This window comes from Haliotis asinina, chromosome 4 (assembly GCF_037392515.1).
Source record: "Haliotis asinina isolate JCU_RB_2024 chromosome 4, JCU_Hal_asi_v2, whole genome shotgun sequence".
Lineage (NCBI taxonomy): Eukaryota > Metazoa > Mollusca > Gastropoda > Lepetellida > Haliotidae > Haliotis > Haliotis asinina.
Genome location: NC_090283.1, coordinates 65,242,675 through 65,266,574, shown reverse-complemented (window position 1 = coordinate 65,266,574; position 23,900 = coordinate 65,242,675). Strand labels below are relative to the sequence as shown.

General features: G+C 42.8%; 1 protein-coding gene across 1 annotated transcript in view; it reads left to right on the top strand.

The window, feature by feature from the left end:
- The window catches only part of LOC137281777 (serine-rich adhesin for platelets-like), a 69,783-nt gene that overhangs the window by 15,005 nt on the left and 30,878 nt on the right, over positions 1-23,900 (top strand). Inside the window, exons 4-19 of the mRNA XM_067813392.1 lie at positions 852-1,037; positions 2,513-2,731; positions 4,141-4,353; positions 5,366-9,172; positions 9,704-9,909; positions 10,650-10,735; positions 12,287-12,488; positions 12,746-12,863; positions 13,205-13,627; positions 14,258-14,463; positions 15,163-15,248; positions 15,731-15,932; positions 16,921-17,038; positions 19,073-19,296; positions 19,785-19,876; positions 21,302-21,482. Of these exons, the coding sequence (XP_067669493.1) occupies positions 852-1,037; positions 2,513-2,731; positions 4,141-4,353; positions 5,366-9,172; positions 9,704-9,909; positions 10,650-10,735; positions 12,287-12,488; positions 12,746-12,863; positions 13,205-13,627; positions 14,258-14,463; positions 15,163-15,248; positions 15,731-15,932; positions 16,921-17,038; positions 19,073-19,296; positions 19,785-19,876; positions 21,302-21,482 (6,569 nt within the window). The remainder of the gene's footprint in view (positions 1-851; positions 1,038-2,512; positions 2,732-4,140; positions 4,354-5,365; positions 9,173-9,703; positions 9,910-10,649; positions 10,736-12,286; positions 12,489-12,745; positions 12,864-13,204; positions 13,628-14,257; positions 14,464-15,162; positions 15,249-15,730; positions 15,933-16,920; positions 17,039-19,072; positions 19,297-19,784; positions 19,877-21,301; positions 21,483-23,900) is intronic.

The following is a 23,900-nucleotide window of genomic DNA, read 5'->3' as shown; positions in this document are numbered from 1 at the left end:
AGTAATGTAAAGGATATTCACGTTGGTATATAGTAAAACTGCATTATTAGTTTGATTGAATGTCTAAGGGATTAGAGAGCGGCTTAGTTGCATCCCTTGGATGTAGCTTAAAGGTTGGGTTCGAGTCCCGATTTGCACTTCGTGACACCAGATAAAGGAGTAAGGAAACAATCCGTAACGTCGTCCTTGTCAAATAAAGGAATCACAAATTCTGGCCTTTATTTATATCCCTTCTAAATGTCATTCAAAGGCTCGCCATGGTTGTATTTTAGGGATTGTATGCGCGCTTCTTATTAACGGTCTGCATCCATGGTTCTCTACATGCATTGTTTGCCATGCTATAACGACCATGTGGCCATATCGCTCTGCTGCCATTGTTTTAAAAATCTACAGGCCCTGAATGAAATCTTTTGCTGGCCCTTTTTTGCCCTTTTTGTTAAAGTCAAATCAATAAACACAAAATGCACTATATTGTGCACAGATTCGCTCTGTTTCTACAAAATCAGTTAGCGAAGAGTATGACGCAGAGAAATGTTGGTATTTTAGTAAAGACTGGTGTTGTCATCGATGAATCGTGGATGGTTAAAAAATATGACAGATAATTTACTGAAGGCTACAATGGCCTGCAGATATCTGATACAATAACAACCGGCGGCGGACCTTCGGGCCGGCGATTATTTCGAACGCTGTCTGCCGTGAACCAAAACAAACTCACTCACTCACTCACTCACTCACTCACTCACTCACTCACTCACTCACTCACTCACTCACTCACTCACTCACTCACTCACTCACTCACTCACTCACTCACTCACTCACTCACTCACTCACTCACTCTGGAACTATTGCAGGCGACTATACCCAGGAGTGCGGACCCTGCGAAGGCCGCCCAGATGGCGTCATGGCCTTGCCAGATCAGCCCTTTTCCAGGAATTATCTTTACTGCCGTTTAAACAAGACGTATTCCCCCTTCTGGTGTCCTGGAGGATCACAGGTCTTCGATCCACTGACCATGAAATGTTCAAGCGTGTATAAAGGTAACATTTCTAAACGACACTGTGTAATCGTAATCGTGTATAAAGGTAACATTTCTAAACGACACTGTGTAATCGTAATCGTGTATAAAGGTAACATTTCTAAACGACACTGTGTAATCGTAATCGTGTATAAAGGTAACATTTCTAAACGACACTGTGTAATCGTAATCGTGTATAAAGGTAACATTTCTAAACGACACTGTGTAATCGTAATCGTGTATGAAGTTATGTTTTCTCACGGATTTGTTCATTATTTGATATGCAACGTTTTCTAGATACTAAACTTTCCATGTAATACCAGTATTATTAAACGAGTTAATGATATATTTTTTATACCAACTCTTTCGTGAGTTTAATAAAAATGGTATTACACGGAAGGTCGTTCAGTATTCTGTTTATTACTTGCCAACATAAAATGACAGAAACTACCTACAGTGTGATGACTCGGTTTTCCATGAATCAAGCAAGGCCTAATAATAGCGGTGTGACGTCATTGCTGAAAACATTATGACGTCATATGTTTTGTGATGTTACACCAGAGTACGGGTTGTTCAGCTTGACCCGAGCTACTCTACATATGCATGACCCGGGAGGTCAAATGACACACACTGCATGTCGAGTTAAGTTCATGAAATAGGGGAACAGAGAATGTCATTAATGTTACGTACGTGGGGTATGCATGCATGGATTCGTTTCAGAACTTGCCTCGGAAAACAACACTTCTGAAAATACACTCATTTATTTTTTTAAATGATATGTTTATACAGTCATATGCTATCTAGTTCGGCTAACTATACAAGGTACAGACGTCAGTTACTTTCGCGACCCGATTCACTCTCGCTATCACTGTTTAACACCTGTAGCTTCTTTTTAAAAGAAAGTTAGGACATTGCTGACGATTTCTCGACACTAAAATGCTGAACGGAGGCCTTTTCTCGGTTTTTCGGATGTGCCGAAAATCAACTGAGAAAGAGGCACCCCTTCTCAACAACGGACCCAGCCAGTTGTGACACGGTCTCGCAATGTATTAGTTTTCACTTGATCAGGTCAAGCTGAACAGCCTGTAACACTAGCGTCAAAATATCACACTGCAGTATCTTCAAGGGACGAGTAATAAATGAACAACGATACATAAAGACCTTCTGTGCGATGCCATTTTTAATAACGAATTAATGATTTGGTATCCTCCAACATAAATTGTAGTAGAGGCGCTTGAAGGCTAACAGGCATATGGCATCCCACCGGGTACCCATCTCCTGAATATAGTAAATGAATGAGCAAACTCACTTGACACAGGTGACACCTCAAGTGCCACCTGATCCTATGGTGACAATAAAAGCAAACAAATGACATCCCACCGGGTACCCATTCACTGAAGTAAATGTATGAACAGACTCGCTTGCCCGGGGTGAGGCCTCAAGCGTCACTTGACCCTATGTAGGTAAGAAAAGCAAACATTTAATTTATCCTTTCAGCAAGTATAGCGACATACTGTACACAGAATCCTACAGCCAAATTTACAGTTGCTACAAACTGCGCTAAGTACTACGACTGTAGTAAACAGACGCACCACATGCAGTTGGACATGTACCAGTCGGAGTGTCCATACCGGCAGCTATATGATGACATTACGGGCAGCTGTAAACCGTACGACGAGGTCGACTGCGGTCCCCGCTGGGTGCCCAAATCCCCATGTAAGTACACTTTGAATTGCGTCCACCGACGCTCATGCTGTCAGTCAATGGATTGTGTGGTCCATGCACAATATATTACAGAAAGCCGTCATATAGTTGGAATATTGCTGAGCGCGGCGTTAAACAACAAACCAATAAATAGAGTAAACTGTATGTCAATGACGAGAGTCGCATTCGTCGCCCTTTTCCGTAACCTCCAAGAAGTCGATAGTCAGCTTGTTCCGGAATAACACGAGCGGATCACGAATGCAAGCGTCGTTGTCCAGCAAAAATTACTCATTTCGAATCCTCCGACAAAGCACGACGGGTCATGTCGCGCGGTTGGTGGTGCTTGATGCCGGTATGTAATTATATTGAGAATGTGAGAGAAGCATCTTCATTCCTTACTTCTCTAAGAGAACATTTGAACATGGAAAGTGAGCGAGCATCGTATTACGCCGGAGTAATATTCCAGCAATATCACGACGGGGTCACCAGAAACGGGCTTCACTGATTGTACCCTTATGCTTTTTTTTTTCTAAACTGGAGATGTGTATTTTGTACTAAAGTACAAAGGGCAATTTCTGTCTAGAGTGAAACGCATTATCCACCAGACTACACCTTTGGAAACACATGCCGAAAATACTTACAATGAAGATAGTGGAAGCTGTCACAACCGCAAGCTGTCCAATCCGGCAAGTTACCAACACCAGCATAAAATCTAAGTGCCGTCCGTGGCTAGTACATCAGAGAAAAGCTATGCCATCCGGCAGATGTTAATGCCTGATGTCGGCATGAAATGAACCGCCCGATATGTACTTGTACATTAATCAACGCTGTCTAATCCGGCGCGTTGTAAGGAATCGACTAGATGTCTATTGCCACGAAGTAATCCTACTTTGAAACTATATGGTTGCCGACAGCCATAATATAATCTTAGTTCAATATAAGTGTACGTGTACATGTTATTAATGGCTTACGTAATGGTGTCCACTTTATTATCTTAACACATTTCAGGACACCCGACATGGTTTGGTAGTGAATATGTAGCGAAAACAAAATTGATTTTTTGGGGGGTGCAAAAGGAAAATAATGGTGAAAAACATGGATAAATCACAAACCTGCTTCATGATCACATCCGCTTATAGTCCTCTGCGCTCAGTGACAATTATTGACAAGCCACAGATCTACATTTCTCCGTGTTAAGGGAGCACAAGTTGACAATTGTTGACATGCCACTGATGTATATTTCCCCGTGTTAATGGAGTACAAGTTGACAATTGTTGACAAGCCACTGATGTATATTTCCCCGTGTTAAGGGAGCACAAGTTGACAATTGTTGACATGCCACTGATGTATATTTCCCCGTGTTAAGGGAGTACAAGTTGACAATTGTTGACAAGTCACTAATCCAAACGTTACTCTGTTAGGTGAGTACAAGGTGAGACGGTGTCTGACCAGTGGGGACGGCTGCATCCCTTGCGATGCTGACTGTAAGCATTTGGTTGATGGTTTCCATGACTACACGGCCACAGTGGAATTACTTGGAGACTACTTGGAGTGTCGTGATGGTCGCACAATCTCAGTCAGACAGTGTCCAGCCGGCTTCACCTTCTCCTATAACGACTGCGTCGACAGAGCAGGTAATCGCTTCAAGGTCATTACACGAGTGAGTTAGTGAGTGAATAGGATTTTACGCCGCATTTAGCAATATTCCAGCAATATCACGGCGTGGAATTCCAGAAATGGAAACTACAGAAATGGAGACTATATCCATCACACCAAATACGCACAAACATCATAGAATTTTAATGAAATAGATTCTAACATGTTTCCGTTGAGAATGACCTATCACTCGTCGGTGTCTTTAACGAGGGGTAAGGCACCCTTAGTCGTATTAATATCACGTCGGGGCGTGTGAGTGAATATGGTTTTACGCCCCTTTTAACAATATTCCAGCGACATCACGACGAAATTAGCTTCACACATTCTTCAAAATCTTTCGAAACTGGAGATGAATGCAGTGTACAAAAACATAAAGGACGACCTATAATGGAAAGAACATTATTTTTTTTAAACAGGCCTTGGTCTTACGGCTGGTAGTAAAAGAGTAAAAGACTTTTTCTTACCCTCACCACGCATATTTTGACTTATTAATGAAAACATGTTTGACGATTGGAAACATCTTGGTGTACTCATTAGGTGTATGTACCATCAGGTAATATACCTGAATGGGTAATTATTTAACGGGCGTATACCAATGAACAAAACCTCAGAGGGTAATTTTATAAGTGATAAGTGTAGTTATCGTATTGTCTGATCCAGACTCGATTATTAACAGTTCGCCGCCATATGGCCGGAACATTGCCGATGCAACGAACACCGTCTGGTTGACCATTTCACTTGATACCAGTGAGTGAGTTTAGTTTTACGCCGCACTCAGCAATATTCAAGCTATATGGGTGAGATCTGTAAATAATCGAGTCTGGACCAAACAATCCAGTGAACAAGGGCATGGACATCAATCTGGGAACCGATGACATGCCTCATCCCGGTCAGCGAGCCTGACTATGGTCATTGACCACCCGATCGCGTTAGTCGCCTCATATCACTTGGTAGTAATTATTTATTATACTTAATATTGTTTACTTTAAGGTAAAACATCTGAATTCAGCCCCACGTACCTCAGTAACCCATCACCTCTCTCCAGCCCTTGGGACTTGCCCTCCTTCCAGGACGTGAATGACAAGGTACCAGTTGGGACACTCTTGGCTCAGAAAGATGGGACGTTCTCCTATGTGAACGATCAAATGTCTAACACTGGAAATACAATTGGAAGTGGTACACTGACGGGAGGCACTAATCCAGGTGGTACATCGACCGGAGGTAGTAACCCAAGTGGTACATCGACCGGGGGTAGTATTGAAAGTGGTACATCGACCGGAGGTAGTGATACAAGTGGTACACTGACTGGAGGTACTAGTCCAAGTGGTACATCAACCGGAGGTAGTGATACAAGTGGTACATCGACCGGCGGTAGTGATACAAGTAGTACAGCGACCGGAGGTAGTGACACAAGTGGTACATCGACCGGAGGTAGTGATACAACTGGTACATCGACCGGAAGTAGTGATACAACTGGTACATCGACCGGAGGTAGTGATACAAGTGGTACATCGACCGGTGGTAGTGATACAAGTAGTACATCGACCGGAGGTAGTAACCCAAGTGGTACATCAACCGGAGGTAGTGATACAAGTAGTACATCAACCGGCAGTGGCAGTACAAGTGGTACAACGACCGGAGGTAGTGATACAAGTGGTACCTCTACCGGAGGTAGTGATACAAGTGGTACCTCTACCGGAGGTAGTGATACAAGTGATACATCGACCGGAGGTAGTGATACAACTGGTACATCGACCGGAGGTAGTGATACAAGTGGTACAGCGACCGGAGGTAGTGACACAAGTGGTACATCGACCGGAGGTAGTGATACAACTGGTACATCGACCGGAGGTAGTGATACAAGTAGTACATCAACCGGAGGTAATAACCCAAGTGGTACCTCAACCGGAGGTAGTGATACAAGTGGTACATCAACCGGCAGTGGCAGTACAAGTGGTACAACGACCGGAGGTAGTGATACAAGTGGTACCTCTACCGGAGGTAGTGATACAAGTGGTACCTCGACCGGAGGTAGTGATACAAATGGTACCTCGACCGGAGGTAGTGATACAACTGGTACATCGACCGGAGGTAGTAATATAAGTGGTATATCAACCGGAGGTACTGATCAAAGTGGTACATCAACCGGAGGTAGTGATACAAGTAGTACATCAACCGGAGGTAGTGATACAAGTGGTACATCGAGCGGCGGTAGTGATCCAAGTGGTACCTCGACCGGAGGTAGTGATACAAGTAGTACAACGACCGGAGGTAGTGATACAAGTAGTACAACGACCGGTAGTGGCAATACAAGTGGTACATCGATCGGAGGTAGTGATGCAAGTAGTACAACGACCGGCAGTGGCAATACAAGTGGTACATCGACTGGAGGTACTAGTCCAAGTGGTACATCCACCGGAGGTAGTGATACAACTGGTACATCTACCGGAGGTAGTGATACAACTGGTACATCGACCGGTGGTAGTGATACAAGTAGTACATCGACCGGAGGTAGTAACCCAAGTGGTACCTCAACCGGAGGTAGTGATACAAGTGGTACAACGACCGGAGGTAGTGATACAAGTAATTCAACGACCGGTAGTGGCAATACAAGTGGTACATGGACCGGAGGTAGTGATACAACTGGTACATCGACCGGAGGTAGTGATCAAAGTGGTACATCAACCGGAGGTAGTGATGCAAGTGGTACACCGACCGGCGGCAGTGATGCAAGTGGTACCTCGACCGGAGGTAGTGATACAAGTAGTACATCGACCGGAGGTAGCAACCCAAGTGGTACCTCAACCGGAGGTAGTGATACAAGTGGTACATCGACCGGAGGTAGTGATACAAGTGGTACCTCTACCGGAAGTAGTGATACAAATGGTACATCGACCGGAGGTAGTAATATAAGTGGTATATCAACCGGAGGTACTGATCAAAGTGGTACATCAACCGGAGGAAGTGATACAAGTAGTACAACGACCGGAGGTAGTGATACAAGTAGTACAACGACCGGTAGTGGCAATACAAGTGGTACATCGACCGGAGGTAGTGATACAAGTGGTACACCGAACGGCGGTAGTGATGCAAGTGGTACCTCGACCGGAGGTAGTGATGCAAGTAGTACAACGACCGGAGGTAGTGATACAAGTAGTACAACGACCGGCAGTGGCAATACAAGTGGTACACCGACCGGAGGTAGTGATACAACTGGTACATCAACCGGCGGTAGTGATACAAGTGGTACATCGACTGGGGGTAGTGATACAAGTGGTACCTCTACCGGAGGTAGTGATACAAGTGGTACATCGACCAGAGGTAGTGATACAAGTGGTACATCGACCGGCAGTAGTGATACAACTGGTACATCGACCGGAGGTAATGATGCAACTGGTACATCGACCAACGGTAGTGATACAAGTGGTACATCGACCGGAGGTAGTAACCCAAGTGGTACATCAACCGGAGGTAGTGATACAAGTAGTACAACGACCGGAGGTAGTGATACGACTGGTACATCAACCAGCGGTAGTGATAGAAGTGGTACATCAACCGGAGGTAGTGATACAAGTGGTACATCGACCGGAGGTAGTGATACAAGTGGTACATCGACCGGAGGTAGTGATACAAGTGGTACATCGACCGGAGGTAGTGATAGAAGTGGTACCTCAACCGGAGGTAGTGATACAAGTAGTACAATGACCGGAGGTAGTGATACAAGTAGTACAACGACCGGTAGTGGCAATACAAGTGGTACATCTACCGGAGTTAGTGATACAAGTGGTACCTCTACCGGAGGTAGTGATACAACTGGTACATCGACCGGAGGTAGTGATACAACTGGTACATCAACCGGCGGTAGTGATACAAGTGGTACAGCGACCGGAGGTAGTGATACAAGTGGTACATCAGTCGGAGGTAGTGACACAAGTGGTACGTCGGCCGGAGGTACTGATACAACTGGTTCATCGACCGGTGGTAGTGATACAAGTGGTACCTCGACCGGAGGTAGTAACCCAAGTGGTACCTCAACCAGAGGTAGTGATACAATTAGTACAACGACCGGCAGTAGCAGTACAAGTGGTACATCGACCGGAGGTAGTGATACAAGTGGTACAACGACCGGCGGTAGTGATACAAGTGGTACATCAACTGGAGGTAGTGATACAAGTGGTACATCAACTGGAGGTAGTGATACAAGTGGTTCATCGACAAGCGGGACTGATCCAAGTGGTACCTCGACCGGCGGTAGTGATACTAGTGGTTCATCGACTGGAGTTAGTACCCCAAGTGGTACATCGACCGGAGGTAGTGATACAAGTGGTACATCGACCTGCACATGCCCTGATACCTCAACAAAAGCCACGACAGCTAAAACAACATCAGCAACCACTGAACAAACAACACAATCCACAGCCGCAACTACACCATTAGCATCAACAACATCGATAACAGAACAAACCACAGCGCAAACAACTACAACACTAATTACAACATCAGCTGCAACGACAACAACCGCAATAACAACAACTACTACCACAACAGAACAAGCAACAACACCGTTGCCAACTACTACGAAAGAAACTGTAACAACTCCGATGACAACACAATACACATCTACAACAGTGTCTACGACAACAACACCAACGACGACCCAGCCGACTCCGTGTACCACTTTAGCGGCACTGGAGCCGGTGATACAGTATTACTGCAACTGCACCGACGAGGTAGATGTCGCGCTGGACAAAATAGCGATCCTGGAAGACTTCATGGCAGAACAGAAACAGATCAATGGTAAGTGAAAAAACGTTTGTTTGCTTGTATGTTTGTTTGTGTGCTTGTTTGTTGTTTAACGCCACTCTCAGCAATATTCTGGCTTCTGTCTGTAAAAAACTCGAATCTGGATAAAAGAAATCCAGTCATCAACACCATTAGCATCCATCTTTCCGTCCGATTGCTTCCGTCACACAGCTGTGTTAGTGCTGAATACGGCGGTATTGAACAAACATCAACTGGGGTGTAATGAGTAAGTGAGTGAGTTTAGCTTTACGCCGCACCCAGCAATATTCCAGTTAAATGGCGGTGATATATAACTGAGTCTGGACCAGACAATCCAGTGATCAACAACATGAGCAGCGATCTGCGCAATTGGGCACAAATGACATGTGTCAACCAAGTCAGCGAGCCGATCGCCTCTTACGACAAGCATAGTCGCCATTTATGGCCAGCATGGGTTGCTGAAGGCCTATTCTACCCCGGGTAGACCTTCACGGGTCTGGGTGTAATGGTGAAATCATCACAATGCGTTTTTCTTTGTCGTTTCAGCCCTTGCTGCTCTGGAATGCAAAAACCCTCCGACCCTCGCTCGTGCAAGCATCGAACTTCAACACAAACACTTTGGGTCCGAGGCTGTCTACACATGCGACCCAGGGTTTTCCTTTTGTGGGTCCCGGGCTATCAGTTCGTGTCCTGGCAACGGCATGTGGGAGCAGATTGATGGCGCATGCGTACAGTCAGTGTGGAACTATCCGGTAGGGTTCAACACGTTCGTATTCGAAAAGAGCCATCTGCAGTATGCAGCGGGCTGGAGTGGTTTGTCGGTCAGGGTGTCCTTTGCCCAAAACGATTATAACTTTCGGGGGATCATAATTCCTATTTGTTAACATCGAGTAAGACAGTCGTAGCGCTTAGATCGTTTGTGGGCAAAGATCAGCTTGCACAAAGCGACCTCGGCGCTACGACTGTCATACACCTATGTTGAATATGAAAGTTACGTTCACCGTTTACTGTAAGATGGTTCGTGGAACACGACCCAGGGCTTACAAAGTGATCATAGCGTTGCGATGACCGTAATTTACCACAGAATGACGATCATTGCACCCCTAAGATCGCTTGTGCAAGTGGGCACTGGACTTTGTTACACAAAGCGATCTTAACGTTACGACCATCTTACTTCTACGCTAGAGTTACGAGCATCCTAAGCTCAGATCGCTTTGTCCTAGCGGACCCTAGTCGCTAACATGACACCGCAAATGTCGCTCGGCGCTGACATTCACTGACATACCTAGTTCTTACTTCAACATGACAGGATAGACCAGAGGGGATGTGACCCCAAACAGCAGGCCTGATGGTATAATGTTTATTGGAAACTTTGATATCCCAGCTTTGTTGAATACTTTCATGAAGTGTAGCACTCTTGTGAGACTTGCCGATGTACCAAGATTATAAGTTGTTTTTTCAACTTTATTTAATTTAAATAATTCCATTCCAGAGAGTGATGTTTCGCCAGAATTTCCTTTGTCCTTTTGCTGAGGGTACCGTGATCACTGTATATGGCACCCCAACTCGATACCGGAAGTAAGTACGATATTCAGCGTATGCGCACGCACCAAAATTGGAGATTTCGTCAACATGTGGCCATTCCAATGACAGTAATATCCACATCGGGTTTAAACTGAAATCTCCAGGGTTGAGAAAGGTTCGGTTCTAAACTGTCCACAAGACTTGTGTGATTATCAGGAAGGGTGAGGAGGCTTTGAAATGAATCTGCTTTTCACATGTATGTAAGTCTGACATCGGAGGTGAAAACAGCATTTCTAACGAGGTCATTGATGTGCTTGTCCATGTTGAATGATGAATCAAGCTTCGCACCTAGGTTTCTAGCACATGTCGGAAAGTTGATTTCATCACTGTCGACTGTGATATTAGCTGCTTTGATCTTTTGCAGTCATTTGTCAGGCCCTATGACCAAAGCCTCTGTCTTGTCGCTGTTTAACTTCATCATATTGACTGGTTAACAAGCTAGTGTCATCGTGCGTGTCTTCAGCGTAAAAAGGATGTTTGATGGCACAGTTACTAATGGCTTGAGAGACAAGCTTGCTGTAAAGCGTAAAACGTACTGCACCTAGTACTGAACCTTGGTTTACACCACAAGTCAAAAGAGTGTTGTCAGATAATGTACCATTAATGCTAACTCTCTGGTATCTGTCATTCTCATACGACCCGAGCGGAGTTAGTCCAAAACAACGCAGTCGAAACCATTTTCACTATGAAGTTGATCTATTAGCAAGGTGTAGCCAACCGTATCATATCCGATGATAAACCTAATAAAGGGAAAAAGTGGTCATGAAAGTGGCTAAGGATTGCTCATGCCTGTGTCCAGACGCAGCCATAACCCCTAGAGGTCCTGTTGGACGGACACAGGGGGGTAAATGTGACCGCCAAAACCAGATTACATGAGAGATGGTTGGCCCAATCTTTTGTTAAACCAGATACTAACAGTCAATTCGGCAAGTGAAATGAAGAGTTTCACAGACCGATAGTCCTTACTGTATGATGTGACAGCAAGGAAAGAATGATTCAACGGGAGATTATTAGAACAGCGTGGTCATATGGGTTTGAAGTATTGTAAATTCTTGTCATCCATTAAAAGTAAATTTAAACATTCTATTATTTTGCACGTGCACTTCTCAGTAATCCCGGATGGAACTCATCTGGATACTGTACGCGACAAAGAAAGTGTAACGCCAAATATAACATGTGCTGCATTTTGGTATAGAACAAAAGTGGCACCTTATTGCAAGATAAAGTGGAGACCTACACCTTTGATTACTAACTGCAGAACCAAATATACTGCATGCACACGTAGGAACTGCACTCAACAGTGTGACTTTGTCACGTGTCAGACACTCGTACCTTACCGGTGTTTACCTCTTTTAAAGCCAAGAGGAAGCAATGACGGTTCTTCCAACAACTTATTCTTCTCCGACAATGGTGTCCATGGCAGATCTCTAGTTTGTGCTGGAATGTTTGTAACAGATTCACCATCTACCACGAATTATTCCTGCAACAAAGGCCAATGGTCTATCCCACGTTTCTAAGACAACCGTAATATTCCTAATCTCACAGATCGATGATCGACCTGATCAGTGGCGCCGACAAGGCTCTTCTCATCACAATATGCTTCCAGTGTGGTACTACTCGCAACAAAGTAATCTTCAGCGCCGAGGAGGGACGTGTTGGTAAGAACACTGTCGTCTGGGAGTACTTTCCCTTCAAGGTCGGGAAAGAGTTCAAGGTCGTCATATCGGTCACCCAACGAGCTTATAAGGTACGATAGGAATATGACAACCCATCAAAAGATATATGTCAAACCATAATAATATCTATTACTATAAAATATAGTTTCATCTCCTGATCCCCATCAACAAAACGTTCGTGGCGCTACGACATTCGTAAGCCTCTGATAAACTATAGAGTTACGACAGGTCGTAACGACGTTACAGGTTGCGGGTTGTGATCCAGGATCGCAAAAACAATCTTTCAAACCGGTCGTGCATAATATTCCCACTTACTGACTCACTTCAGATAGAGATTGCAGACAAGCCAGCATTTTCCTTCGAGCACGTGCTGCCTGTTCCAACTGTTGACGCACTGGTCATCGCTGACGAAATCACCATCAGGAAGGTGACCATTGAGCCGTCCAGTAGGTATCCACACCGTCAGTGTCCCACTGACCCATAGTCCCGTTACTTTGCTTTGTGTGTTCGTTATCGCTGCCTGCAATATTTCAGCTTAATGACGGTTGTGTAGAAGCAATCGAGACTGAAGCATAATCTGAGATTATACGACATCAACCTTGTGGCCAGACCCGCTGACTTGTTTGACATATGTTATCGTATCGGTTTCCAACTGTGTAGATCGTTGTTCATGTTATTGATCACAGGATTGTTTGGTTCAGGCTTGATTATTTACAGATCAAACAAATAAACAAAAAGCAAACACGTATTCTTACGGCACTGAAAATAAAATTGATTACTGTTTCAGATTCATTGCAATCCTTCATGCCAGAGCTAAGTCTGGGCGTGGTTCCTCACCAGAGCATCGAAGTCAAGGACGCGATGTTTATCACCTTCAAGGTCAAGTCCTGTGGGAACGTCCACTTCAAGTTGGCGACGGCTGACTCAGTCACAAGCCAGTCATACCTCGTGTATCTGGGTGAGGACGGGAATACCATGTCCACTATCCGCAAATGTCAGACGTGTGCCAATATGACCGTCACATGGCACCAGCCTCTCAAATGTTCGGAGTTCACACCATTCTGGGCTAGCTGGAGCGGAGGCAACATCAAGATCGGAGCTGGGTATATTCCGGGTGTCAAACCATTCTTGGAGGTGTCGGATTCCGAGTACCCGATCAACTACTTCCTGACAGGCCAGACTGAAGCCTCGTCAGCAGAGTGGATATTCAGTGAGTGATGGTTGAGTTTGGTCACAGAAACAGAAAACATGAGTTTGGTAGTCACGAAGAAAACATATGTTGTTTTTTACGTCTTATTGCTCGAAGAATCATTGTTGTCTATCTCATTATTTACATCTTATTTCCCCAACTGTCTCCTCACAATTCATTTATCACCGCGCTGTCTTGCGATGTATCTCTGTTGTACTTGTCTTCCAATACCCCTGACCTCTGTCTCTCTCTTGCTTTTCTTTCCACTCGCTCTCTCCCACTTTTCTGGTCTCTTCTCTATCAAGAACACTATTTCTCTCCATATTTCACCATATCCACCGCTACCTTTACTGCTTGCTTTTAATGTTATGATTGTTCTTGTTACACGTATCCTTGGCGGTGGGGTAGCCTACCGGTTAAAGCGTTCGCTCGTCACGCTGAAGACCCGGGTTCGATTCCCTACATAGGTACAATGTGTGAAGCCAATGTCTGGTGTTCTCCTCCGTGATATTGCTGAAATATTGCTAAAAGCGGTGTAAATTCATACTTTCTCAGTCCCTGCACTTATCTAGAATACGTTTCAAATAGCGTTACGTATATTTCAGTTACACCCCCTACCGATATTCACCTACAGCGTTGTGTCTATTTCAGCTACACCCATCCACAAGTGCGGACTGCCACCGCCAATGACCGACTCCAGCGTGTATGTCCGGGAGAACGGTCTTGTGGGTGAGGCGGTGTACACTTGTAACCTCATGTTCACCTTCTGTGGGGAGAGTCACATCAGCAGGTGCAGCGAGACTGGCACTTGGGAGGGGCTGAAGGGGGAGTGTCTGCTGTCAACATGGCATAGACGGGTAGGTCATGAAGGTAATCACCATGGCAACCGCAGGAGACGAATATATGCATTTCCCAGTGGTCCAGTTCCCTGATTATGTCAATCAGTGTTCCTTATCGACAATCTGTATGCATTTACGCCAATCAGCGTACCTTTACGACAATCTGTATGCATTTGTGTCAAATAGTATACATTTTCGACAATCTGTATATATTTAAGTCAATCAGTATCCCTCTAAGACAATGTGTATGCATTTACGGCAATCTGTATACATTTTCGTCAGTCTGTGTACTTTTACGACAATCTGTGTACATTTATGTCAATCAGTGTACCTTTACGGCAACCTATATTCATTTACGTCAGTCAGTGTACCTTTACGACAATTTGTATACATTTCCGTCAGTCAGTGTACCTTTACGGCAATCTGTATACATTTACGTCAATCAGTGTACCTTTACGACAATTTGTATACATTTTCGTCAGTCAGTGTACCTTTACGGCAATCTGTATACATTTACGTCAATCAGTGTACCTTTACGACAATCTGTATACATCTACATCAGTCAACCACAGCGCAATACATACCTTGTGAAGAATCCTAGAAAAGGATAAAGAAACACTTTACTTTTATGTGTTGATTTCCATGACTATCTATCTATCTATCTATCTATCTATCTATCTATCTATCTATCTATCTATCTATCTATCTATCCCACAGCCTATGCCTGCGTCCATGCCATTTCCATGCTCGTTTGGGCTGGGCTCCGTCTTCTCTGTGTACGGAAGGCCAATACGACCAACGAAGTGAGTAATAAACACCATCTCTGAGTGTCTGTGATACACTCACGATATCCCGAAGGCATCACTAGTTGCGCATGTTATCAATCAATTGACTGTATGGTCCAGACTCAGTAATTAGCTCCTTGTGTAATTTTTCGTATTGTTTTAATAAAAGGTATTTGATAACCCACATGATGACGATCACTGACTTCTTTTCATTTAACTTTAAGAGATGAATTTCAACTTTACGAGATGGATTTCAACAAAATAATGCCACAAATATCCACAAACTAAAACGGCAATTCCTTGATTAATCTGTCCCCCTCAGGCTGCACTAACAATTTTCACAATGAACGAGTTCCGCATTACAAACGCCCGCTGTTAAAATATCAAATGAACCAGACTCGCATTTAAAGGCGCATCATTGACGATTACCGTATTAAAGAGGTTCGTTTTAACGATCTGTTTTCAGAAGATCCGTATTACCCAGGTTACTTTATCCACAGGTTCAGCATCAGCTTGCGTAGCGGTGCAGACACGTTGCTGATCGTCACAGTCGGGTTCAACCTGGGAGGAATGACCAACACAGTTGTTTACAACGCCAATCTGGACCAAATCTGGGGGGTACAAGATGAGAGTACTCTCTTCCCCTTCCAGCTGATGCGGGAGTTCCACCTCACCATCACAGTGGAACAACAGTACTTCAAAGTATGGTCATAATCTCTTTTAATCTTCTTGAGTCTCTCATGTAATACCTTTGGGCGATAGGGCAGCATAATGGTGGAAGAGCGAATGAACTTTGGTTTTTGCATTCTCTTAACCATTAAATATGAAAAAACGTGTGGTTAGTCTTAAACGGGACACCAAATTCATTCTCGGAAAACTTGTGGTTAGCTTCGCTCTCGCCCGCCAACGAAACCACAGACAGGTTATGCGTTTGCTTGTCAAAAAAAGCCTTTTTGGTGATATTGCAGAAAAGTTGTTAAAAGCTACTCAAAACAAAAATCACTTATCACTCACCAACTTAATCTTCTCGAGGCAGGCCCGAGGCAGGCACTCATACAGAGCTCCGCAGTTGTGTTATGCATGTCGGAAACTAACAGTAATGTATTTGAATCCAGATTCTTCCGGATTATGATTCTAGGTTTTTTGTCGATACATTTATGCTCGTGAGTTTCACCAAACGTCCCGTTGCTAATTGTTTTCCGTCATATCGAGAGGATGCCATGTTCAAATCAAAACGATTCACTCAGAGATTCACGTGTCGGATCATGTCGGAAGTACGTCTGTTGGTGGCCTGAAGTGTTTCGCTACACGCTCGGAACTTTTGAATAACGCTGAGTTATAAGAGAGTCTACGAGAGAAATAGTCGTACTTGAGAATCCAATTCACCCACTTTGTGAGTGACAAAACAAACATATTTCATGAACATTTTAATAATAATTTTTCCAGAGTTGAGTCCCTTAGGTATGCCAGGAATATATAAGTGCATATGTGACCGTGGTCCTATTATACAGTTAGCTTATCAATACTATAACTGTGGTCAGTGTGTAACGTGGAGTGCAGTTATTTCGGGCTTTTCTTACATACTATGCTGACATCGTGATGCAAATTAAATATGAGTTGAATTCAATGTACTCACTCACTCACCTACTTACAATATATATTTGAGAAAGCGCGTATGTGTTTCAAACAGATTGCGGTGGATGGAACCCCTATCCACAACTTTGTCCACCGAGCTCCTTTCGCCTCCATCAACAGCGCCTACATCAACGACGACATCATGATACGCAAGATTCAGGTGTATCCCTCAGGTGAGTGGCCCATGTACACGTGTACGGAGTCTAAAATACGGACGTTTCCACTGCTCATGGTCTGTGAAATTAAGATTGCGAATCCTCATAATTTTACTTTGCCATTTGAAAATTTAAATCTCTTAATTTTATTCAACGTAGGATAAAAGTTGTTTAACAAACGATCATAGTTTCAAATTGGTATTAAGGGGGTATGCACATTAAATGAAACACTGAGAACATGTAGACTAGGTCTAAGTTAACGCTCATCACGTACCCCACATGCATTTGTTTCACTGTTCCAACTACTGCCCTTAACCCCTTGTAATACAAACCAATATAGGCGATTTGAAGTTATGATCGTTTGATAAACAATTTGTTTTATAAGATGAATAAAATTCTAAGATTTAAATTTTCAATTGGCAAGGTAAAATTATGAGGAATCGCAATCTGAATTTCATTTTATTTGATTTACGTTTTTGTTTTACGTTAATTCATCGATACGTTTCCACGGCAAACAGAGTATAGTTGTACGTAGTTTACACTTAGAACTTGATAAGCACCCCAGTATTTTTTCAGTGATAGGTTTTCAACACGCACATAACCTTCTCGTGGTGACCAACACAATGATCTTTTGACTCATAGAAAGCGACAAAATGACTGGAATCCATGTTGATTTTATGATGATAATTGTCAAATAAACCGACTCATTTTCATACAAAACCATGTCAGTACAAGCATGGCCCTGGAATGTTTAATGTTGAATTTATTGCTGAATGTGAACGGTCAAATGGTCATTTTGCCTTACACCATTCAAGGTCAATACCGAGTGTAACCTCCATGTTACTGTATGACAACCAGTACTCTCCACCTCATACACTCTGTCAACCTCCTGACGGGCGGTGTGAATCTCGCATTCCATTCCTCGTGTAAAGCGGCTGCCAGGCTCTGTACTGTAGGACTGGCTTGTTTCACATGCCAAGCAATCATGTCCCACATTGTGAATCCAATTTCCTGCTGCCCCCTGCGGGAATACTGATCTGATATGTCTGTAGCGTAAAACCCTATTCACTTATGCTTTTTATGGTGACCATCCCGTGACGAACCGGGCTAGAATTGATCTTCATCTACCCATGATTATCGTGCGAAGTGACTGCCTGAGTCGGGTGGCCAAGCTCACTTATTTGATTAACACATGTCATTGTATTCCATTTGCGTAGTTCGATGCTCATAACGTTGATCACTGGATTGTGTTACGATTAAGAATTTACTGTGACAAACAATGTAAGAAATCTCCTGTGAACCAGCAAAACAGAACAAAGTCAAGTTTAAAATATACAGATATTATATTATTTAGCAACGATAGAGCAAGTTATACAAAAGTCACAATTCAGTTTCACAATACAGATTTCAAATACAATACAAATGCTACAAAATCTAAGGCAATGGGTCACAAAATATATAGTATAGCAAACTCACCAAAGTCTTAGTGTGAGAGAGAAACAGTCGTGCAGAATGTAACACAGTGTGCAGTCTGGCGGCGGCAATGGAGATGAAGCCTTAGGAGAGGCTTTATATATACATATTCAGTCATTTCCCGAAAGGACGAGCACCTACGGCCATCGCCAACACCGTAGAATGCCCTCGAAACAGTCTCCTGGAAGTAAACAAACAGGAAGTCAAGGGCAGATAATTCCCGGAAAAACCTTGGTGCGAGAATCCTAAAAATGCGGATCACCTATTATACGAAATGTGACCCATCATAATTATTATTCAAAACACTAAACGTTGTGACCCAATAATAATTATTACTTAATTAACAACAAAATATACAGAACAATCGTAACAATTGCCTGATCCATACTTGAGAAATTTCCAGGCTGGAATATTGCTGAGTCCGGCGTCCAACTTTCTAAGAACATCGCCGAGCCTCTTTGTTATGGGATCTCTACACCGTCAGCAAAACACCGAATAATATAAGAATGTATTATAGCATACCAAGTACGCCGCATAACGCCAATAACACATACCGTTATATTGTGCTTCCCCCAACAGAGGTTGCGGCCGTAAATTGCCAGCCCCCGACGCCTCTCCCCAACGGCAACGTCTACACCATTGATACCAGCGTCGGGTCGGAGGTGAAGCACACCTGCAACACGGACTTCTTTTTCTGCGGGTTGGGAAACAGCATCGTGTGCGACAACACCGGCAAATGGGAAGGCCTTGACGGTTTCTGTACACTTGGCACCTGGTATAACATCGGCCCCGTGCCTGATATGGTAAAGATACTTTAGTTTTTGGACAACAAATGCGTTTTGAGCTGACTTTTTTCTGACCACATCATATTATTTAATATACATACACACAACTTGCGTCCGATGCTATTTTCGATATTATTGTATTGTATCATTTGACACACTAAAGGAGATATACAAACACAGAAATCACCGATATGAGATAATGTTTATGAAATACAACGTACATCCGATACTTAATTTTTTAAGGAAAATGGATTGATATAAGATATTAACCATTTACAATTTCTCACACAAATGATCATTCCGAATGTATAGAACTCACAGCAATAAATAATAAATAAATACACAGCAATATTGACAGCGCACTGCTTGCGCCATGCTCAAATCAGCAATCACCATGGTTTAGTGTTGCCTAAATTCATATTCACTCACTCCCTCTTGAGTAGCTGGGACGTCAATATTAACTTAGAAAAAACAAAAAGACAAATCCCTTTCATTTGTTGTTGCAGGGTTTTGTCCAGCAATTCCCCTGCCGATACCAACCAGGCCTACAGGTCAGAGTGACCGGAAAACTCATCTTGGACGTCAAATCCGGACCCTTGTAAGTATATAAGTAAGGACGGTTTGGGGGCACTCTGTATCATTGTTATATAACATCTTGCCTTTGACATAATGCATTCGATATTTTCTCGACATCGTATGTTTGACATAATGCATTCGATATATTTCATTATCTTACCTCACACATAAATGTCGCTGTGTGATTGGCTGATCTGTCGTCTATTATTTTCAACGCCCAAGAAAATGGCGAATGTATTATGTCAAAGACAAGGTATGCATGATGCACGGAAATTACCGATGTTTTGCGAGTGGATATTGACGGAGGGAGATACCTCTAAATCTGTTTTTCTTGTGTCGTCCGCAAAATGTAACGATGACTACGAAATAATTTGACTTTCTTTATAATAAGTACATTTTGACAAAACGTTCAAGCGTAGTCCATGTGAATATTAAGAAGGGGAATTACACCGCGGCGACTTTACTACGACAATACCTACGGGAAAAACAGCAAGATGCAAATTTCGAATCGTTTGATGCACACAGGTTGGCTGAAGTGTACGATCTGGTACCCATGCTTCAAACAGTTCAAACGTAACATTGAGATTTTCGATAAGATAAATACATTGTGTGACCAACATGTATTGTTGTCACATTGCCGACATCATTTGTGTGGGGAATACAAATGTCGGTGGTGGTACTGCTTCCAGTAGATCGGGAATACCTCGAATTGGACACTCGATGAAATATCCTACATTGTAAAAACATAGCCATGCATTTACCCGCGTCTAGTATACCATTCCAATATTGTAATGGATATTGGATTTACAGGATTGATAAAATGCAGATGATGAAGCCAAGGAGGAAACAGATGATGAAGAGAAAATGAGGGAAATATGACAATTTTTTCCATTCCTTAGGCAATGTCTTATCTCAGTGACATATACAGTGAAAGCTGTCAAAATCGGCATCTGTCCAACCCGGCAAGCTGTCAACACCAGCATAAAGTCTCAGTCACCATTGTGGCTTGTACATTTATCATCAACTCTACAATCCGGCAAGTTGTCTGAACTGGATTATTTCTTCAGTCCCGATGAGTGCCGGTTTAGACAGCGTCCACTGTATATTACTTTTTTATCATATCTATCAACATAGGCTAGTGGTATGCTCTCAAAAAGGATTATCCCCAAATATGATTTTATGTAACTAATCGACCAGGAAATGGTCTTCAGCAACGCATACCTAAGCGGCAATTACCGAGATCGGGTGACTATGCTTGCTAAATCCTTTGATACATGTCATCGAATCCTAATTGCGTAGATCGCTCTCCACAATGTCAGTCACTGGATTGTCTGGTCCAGATCGATTATTTACATACAGCCGCCATATAGCTTGCATTTTGCTCAGGGAGATGTCGTTAAGCAAATAAACAACAAACAAACAAATTACACCTCGCCTCTATGATCAGTTTCAGCATGCAACTCCGAGACGGGAACGAGATCACGTTAGGTATAGACGTCTACAAGACCGAGATCAAGATGAACTCCGTGATTCCGACCCCAGGGAAGGAAGAAACAGCGACTATCCAGCCCCTAGACGTGAGGGCATCAGTAAACTTCGCCATCATGATGACGGAGTATGAATTTGTGGTAAGTACACATACAGTGATTAATATTATATGTATACTGCACAGCAAAAGAGACGCAAATTTCGAAAAAAATAAATCTAATAAAAGTATGCGTTCATGTTTGTGTCTTCTATTTGAAAACTTGACAAAAACAGAACTTTATATCTCAGCTGTTCAGATACGTTTCTCTTGCTGTTCAGTATATGTTGGTGGTTGTTGACGGTTAGGTGAGTGAGTGAGTTTAGTTTTACTCAGCAATATTCCAGCTATATGGTGGCGGTCGGTAAATAATCGAGTCTGGACCAGACAATCCAGTGACCAACAACATGAGCATCGATCTGCGCAATTGGAACCGATGATATGTGTCAACCAAGTCAGCGAGCCTGACCACCCGATCCCGTTAGTCGCCTCCTACGACAAGCATAGTCGCCTTTTATGGCAAGCATGGGTTGCTGAAGGCCTATTCTACCCCGGACCTTCACGGGTCGGCGACGGTTAGGGGTGATGTGCTGGATGTATACTATTTGGCATTCCTGACCTGTATTGCACATATAAATACCTTGTATGCATTGACTGATGTGTCATGTACGTGTGTGAATGGTAGGAACAAGTGCGATTGTGTTTTGATTTAGTTAAAGTGTTGTATTGTGTTTTATCTGCTTCTACTCTATGATATTTAATGTTGTATAATATTAAGAATTCCTATCCATCGTTTGAAAAGAAGCAAATGAAATTAGAACATGTAATGCCTAAAGGTTCCGTGCAACGTAAAGGTCACATGCAACGTAAAGGTCACGTGCAACAAATCATCAAAAATGCCAATTCAACCGATTAACGGGATAAAGAACAGCCGCGAAATCGGAGTTCAAACGATCACTAATTTCCCCTCAGCGCTAAGAGAAAAAGTAGTTTAAGAGCCATAAACAAAGAGCTGACTAAGCGTACGCGTATTGGCAAATGAACCAGTGGCCAAAGACAAGGCGTCGTTACATATGAATGTACATCCACCGGCTTTGACCGGGTTCGGTATCGCGGCTGCTTCGTTTCGAGGGACAAATTTTGATTTGCGATCATACGCTTATTATTTTGTTTCTTTTTTTTCACAATCACCAATGCATTTTATATACCATGAAAAAGTGATAACTGTGTTTTAATTGTGTTTGAGTCTTTTGTTGCATGTGACCTTTAATAAATAAATGTTGGGAATTAGTTATAATCATGTAATTAATGATTGATTCATAACAACCGATGAATCAAGGAACATAATTGGTTTGCGTCATTTTTTACAATTTTCCTATTAACACGTCACAATTTAATTCTGGACTCACAAAAGTCCAGAAACTCTCAGCACTGTGGCCACTCTCTCACAAGGGATTTCGCAAAATTAAACAGGCAGCTGTTATGTATATGTGCTAAGGATGAAAAAATGAAAAAAATGTTTTTCGAAAACTCAAAATTTAAACTCGCTCGCCCATGGGCACGCCCATGGGCGAACAGTGGCCAATGGGTAGGCCCATGGGCGAAAGTGTTTAATTTCTTCCAGAATAAATGTTTTGGAGGTTGTAAATGAATGAAAAAATGTTGATAAGTATCATGACACAAATTTCAGCTTGTTGTGACTTGACTCTGCTAACTGACAGCGATTTTTAAAAATCTCGCCCATGGGTGAAAAACATATTGGCCCATGGACGAGAATAATTAATTTCATTGAAACTACATGTTTTTTTCCAGGCTTTGCAGTTTTTCAATAAATGAACGTGTACTTATTATTGTCTTGACACGAAATTAACCTTATTTTGACTTAATTCGGCTAATTTAGAGTGATTTTTCAAAACGCCTCGCCCATGGGCGAAAACCATTTGGCCCATGGGTGAGAATATTTACTTTTACTCAAAATACACCTTTCCCCATGTTTTGGAGGTTGTGAATGGGTGAAAGTATGTTCATAAGTATCATGTCATAAAATTCAACTCATTTTGAATTAATTCCGTTAATTTAGAGCTATTTACCAAAATCTCACCCATGGGCGAAAAACATTTTGACCCATGGGCAAGAATATTTCCTTTTACCCCAAACACATCTTTTCCAATATTTGGAGGATGTAAATGAATGAAAGTACATTTATGAGTATCATGACAGAAGTTTCAACTCATTTTGACTTAATTCCTCTAAATGAGAGCAATTTTGAAAACTCTCGCCCATGGGAGAAAGACATTTTGGCCCATGGGCGAGAATATTTGCCTTCACTCAAAATACATCTTTTCCTGTGGTTTGGAGGTTGTAAATGAATGAGGATATATTTATGAGTATCATGGCACAAAATCCAACTCATAATGACTTAATTCTGCTAATTGAGACCGATTTTCAAAAACATCTCGCCCATGGGCGAAAAACATTGGGCCCATGAGCGAGATTATTTCCTTTTCACTCCAAATACATC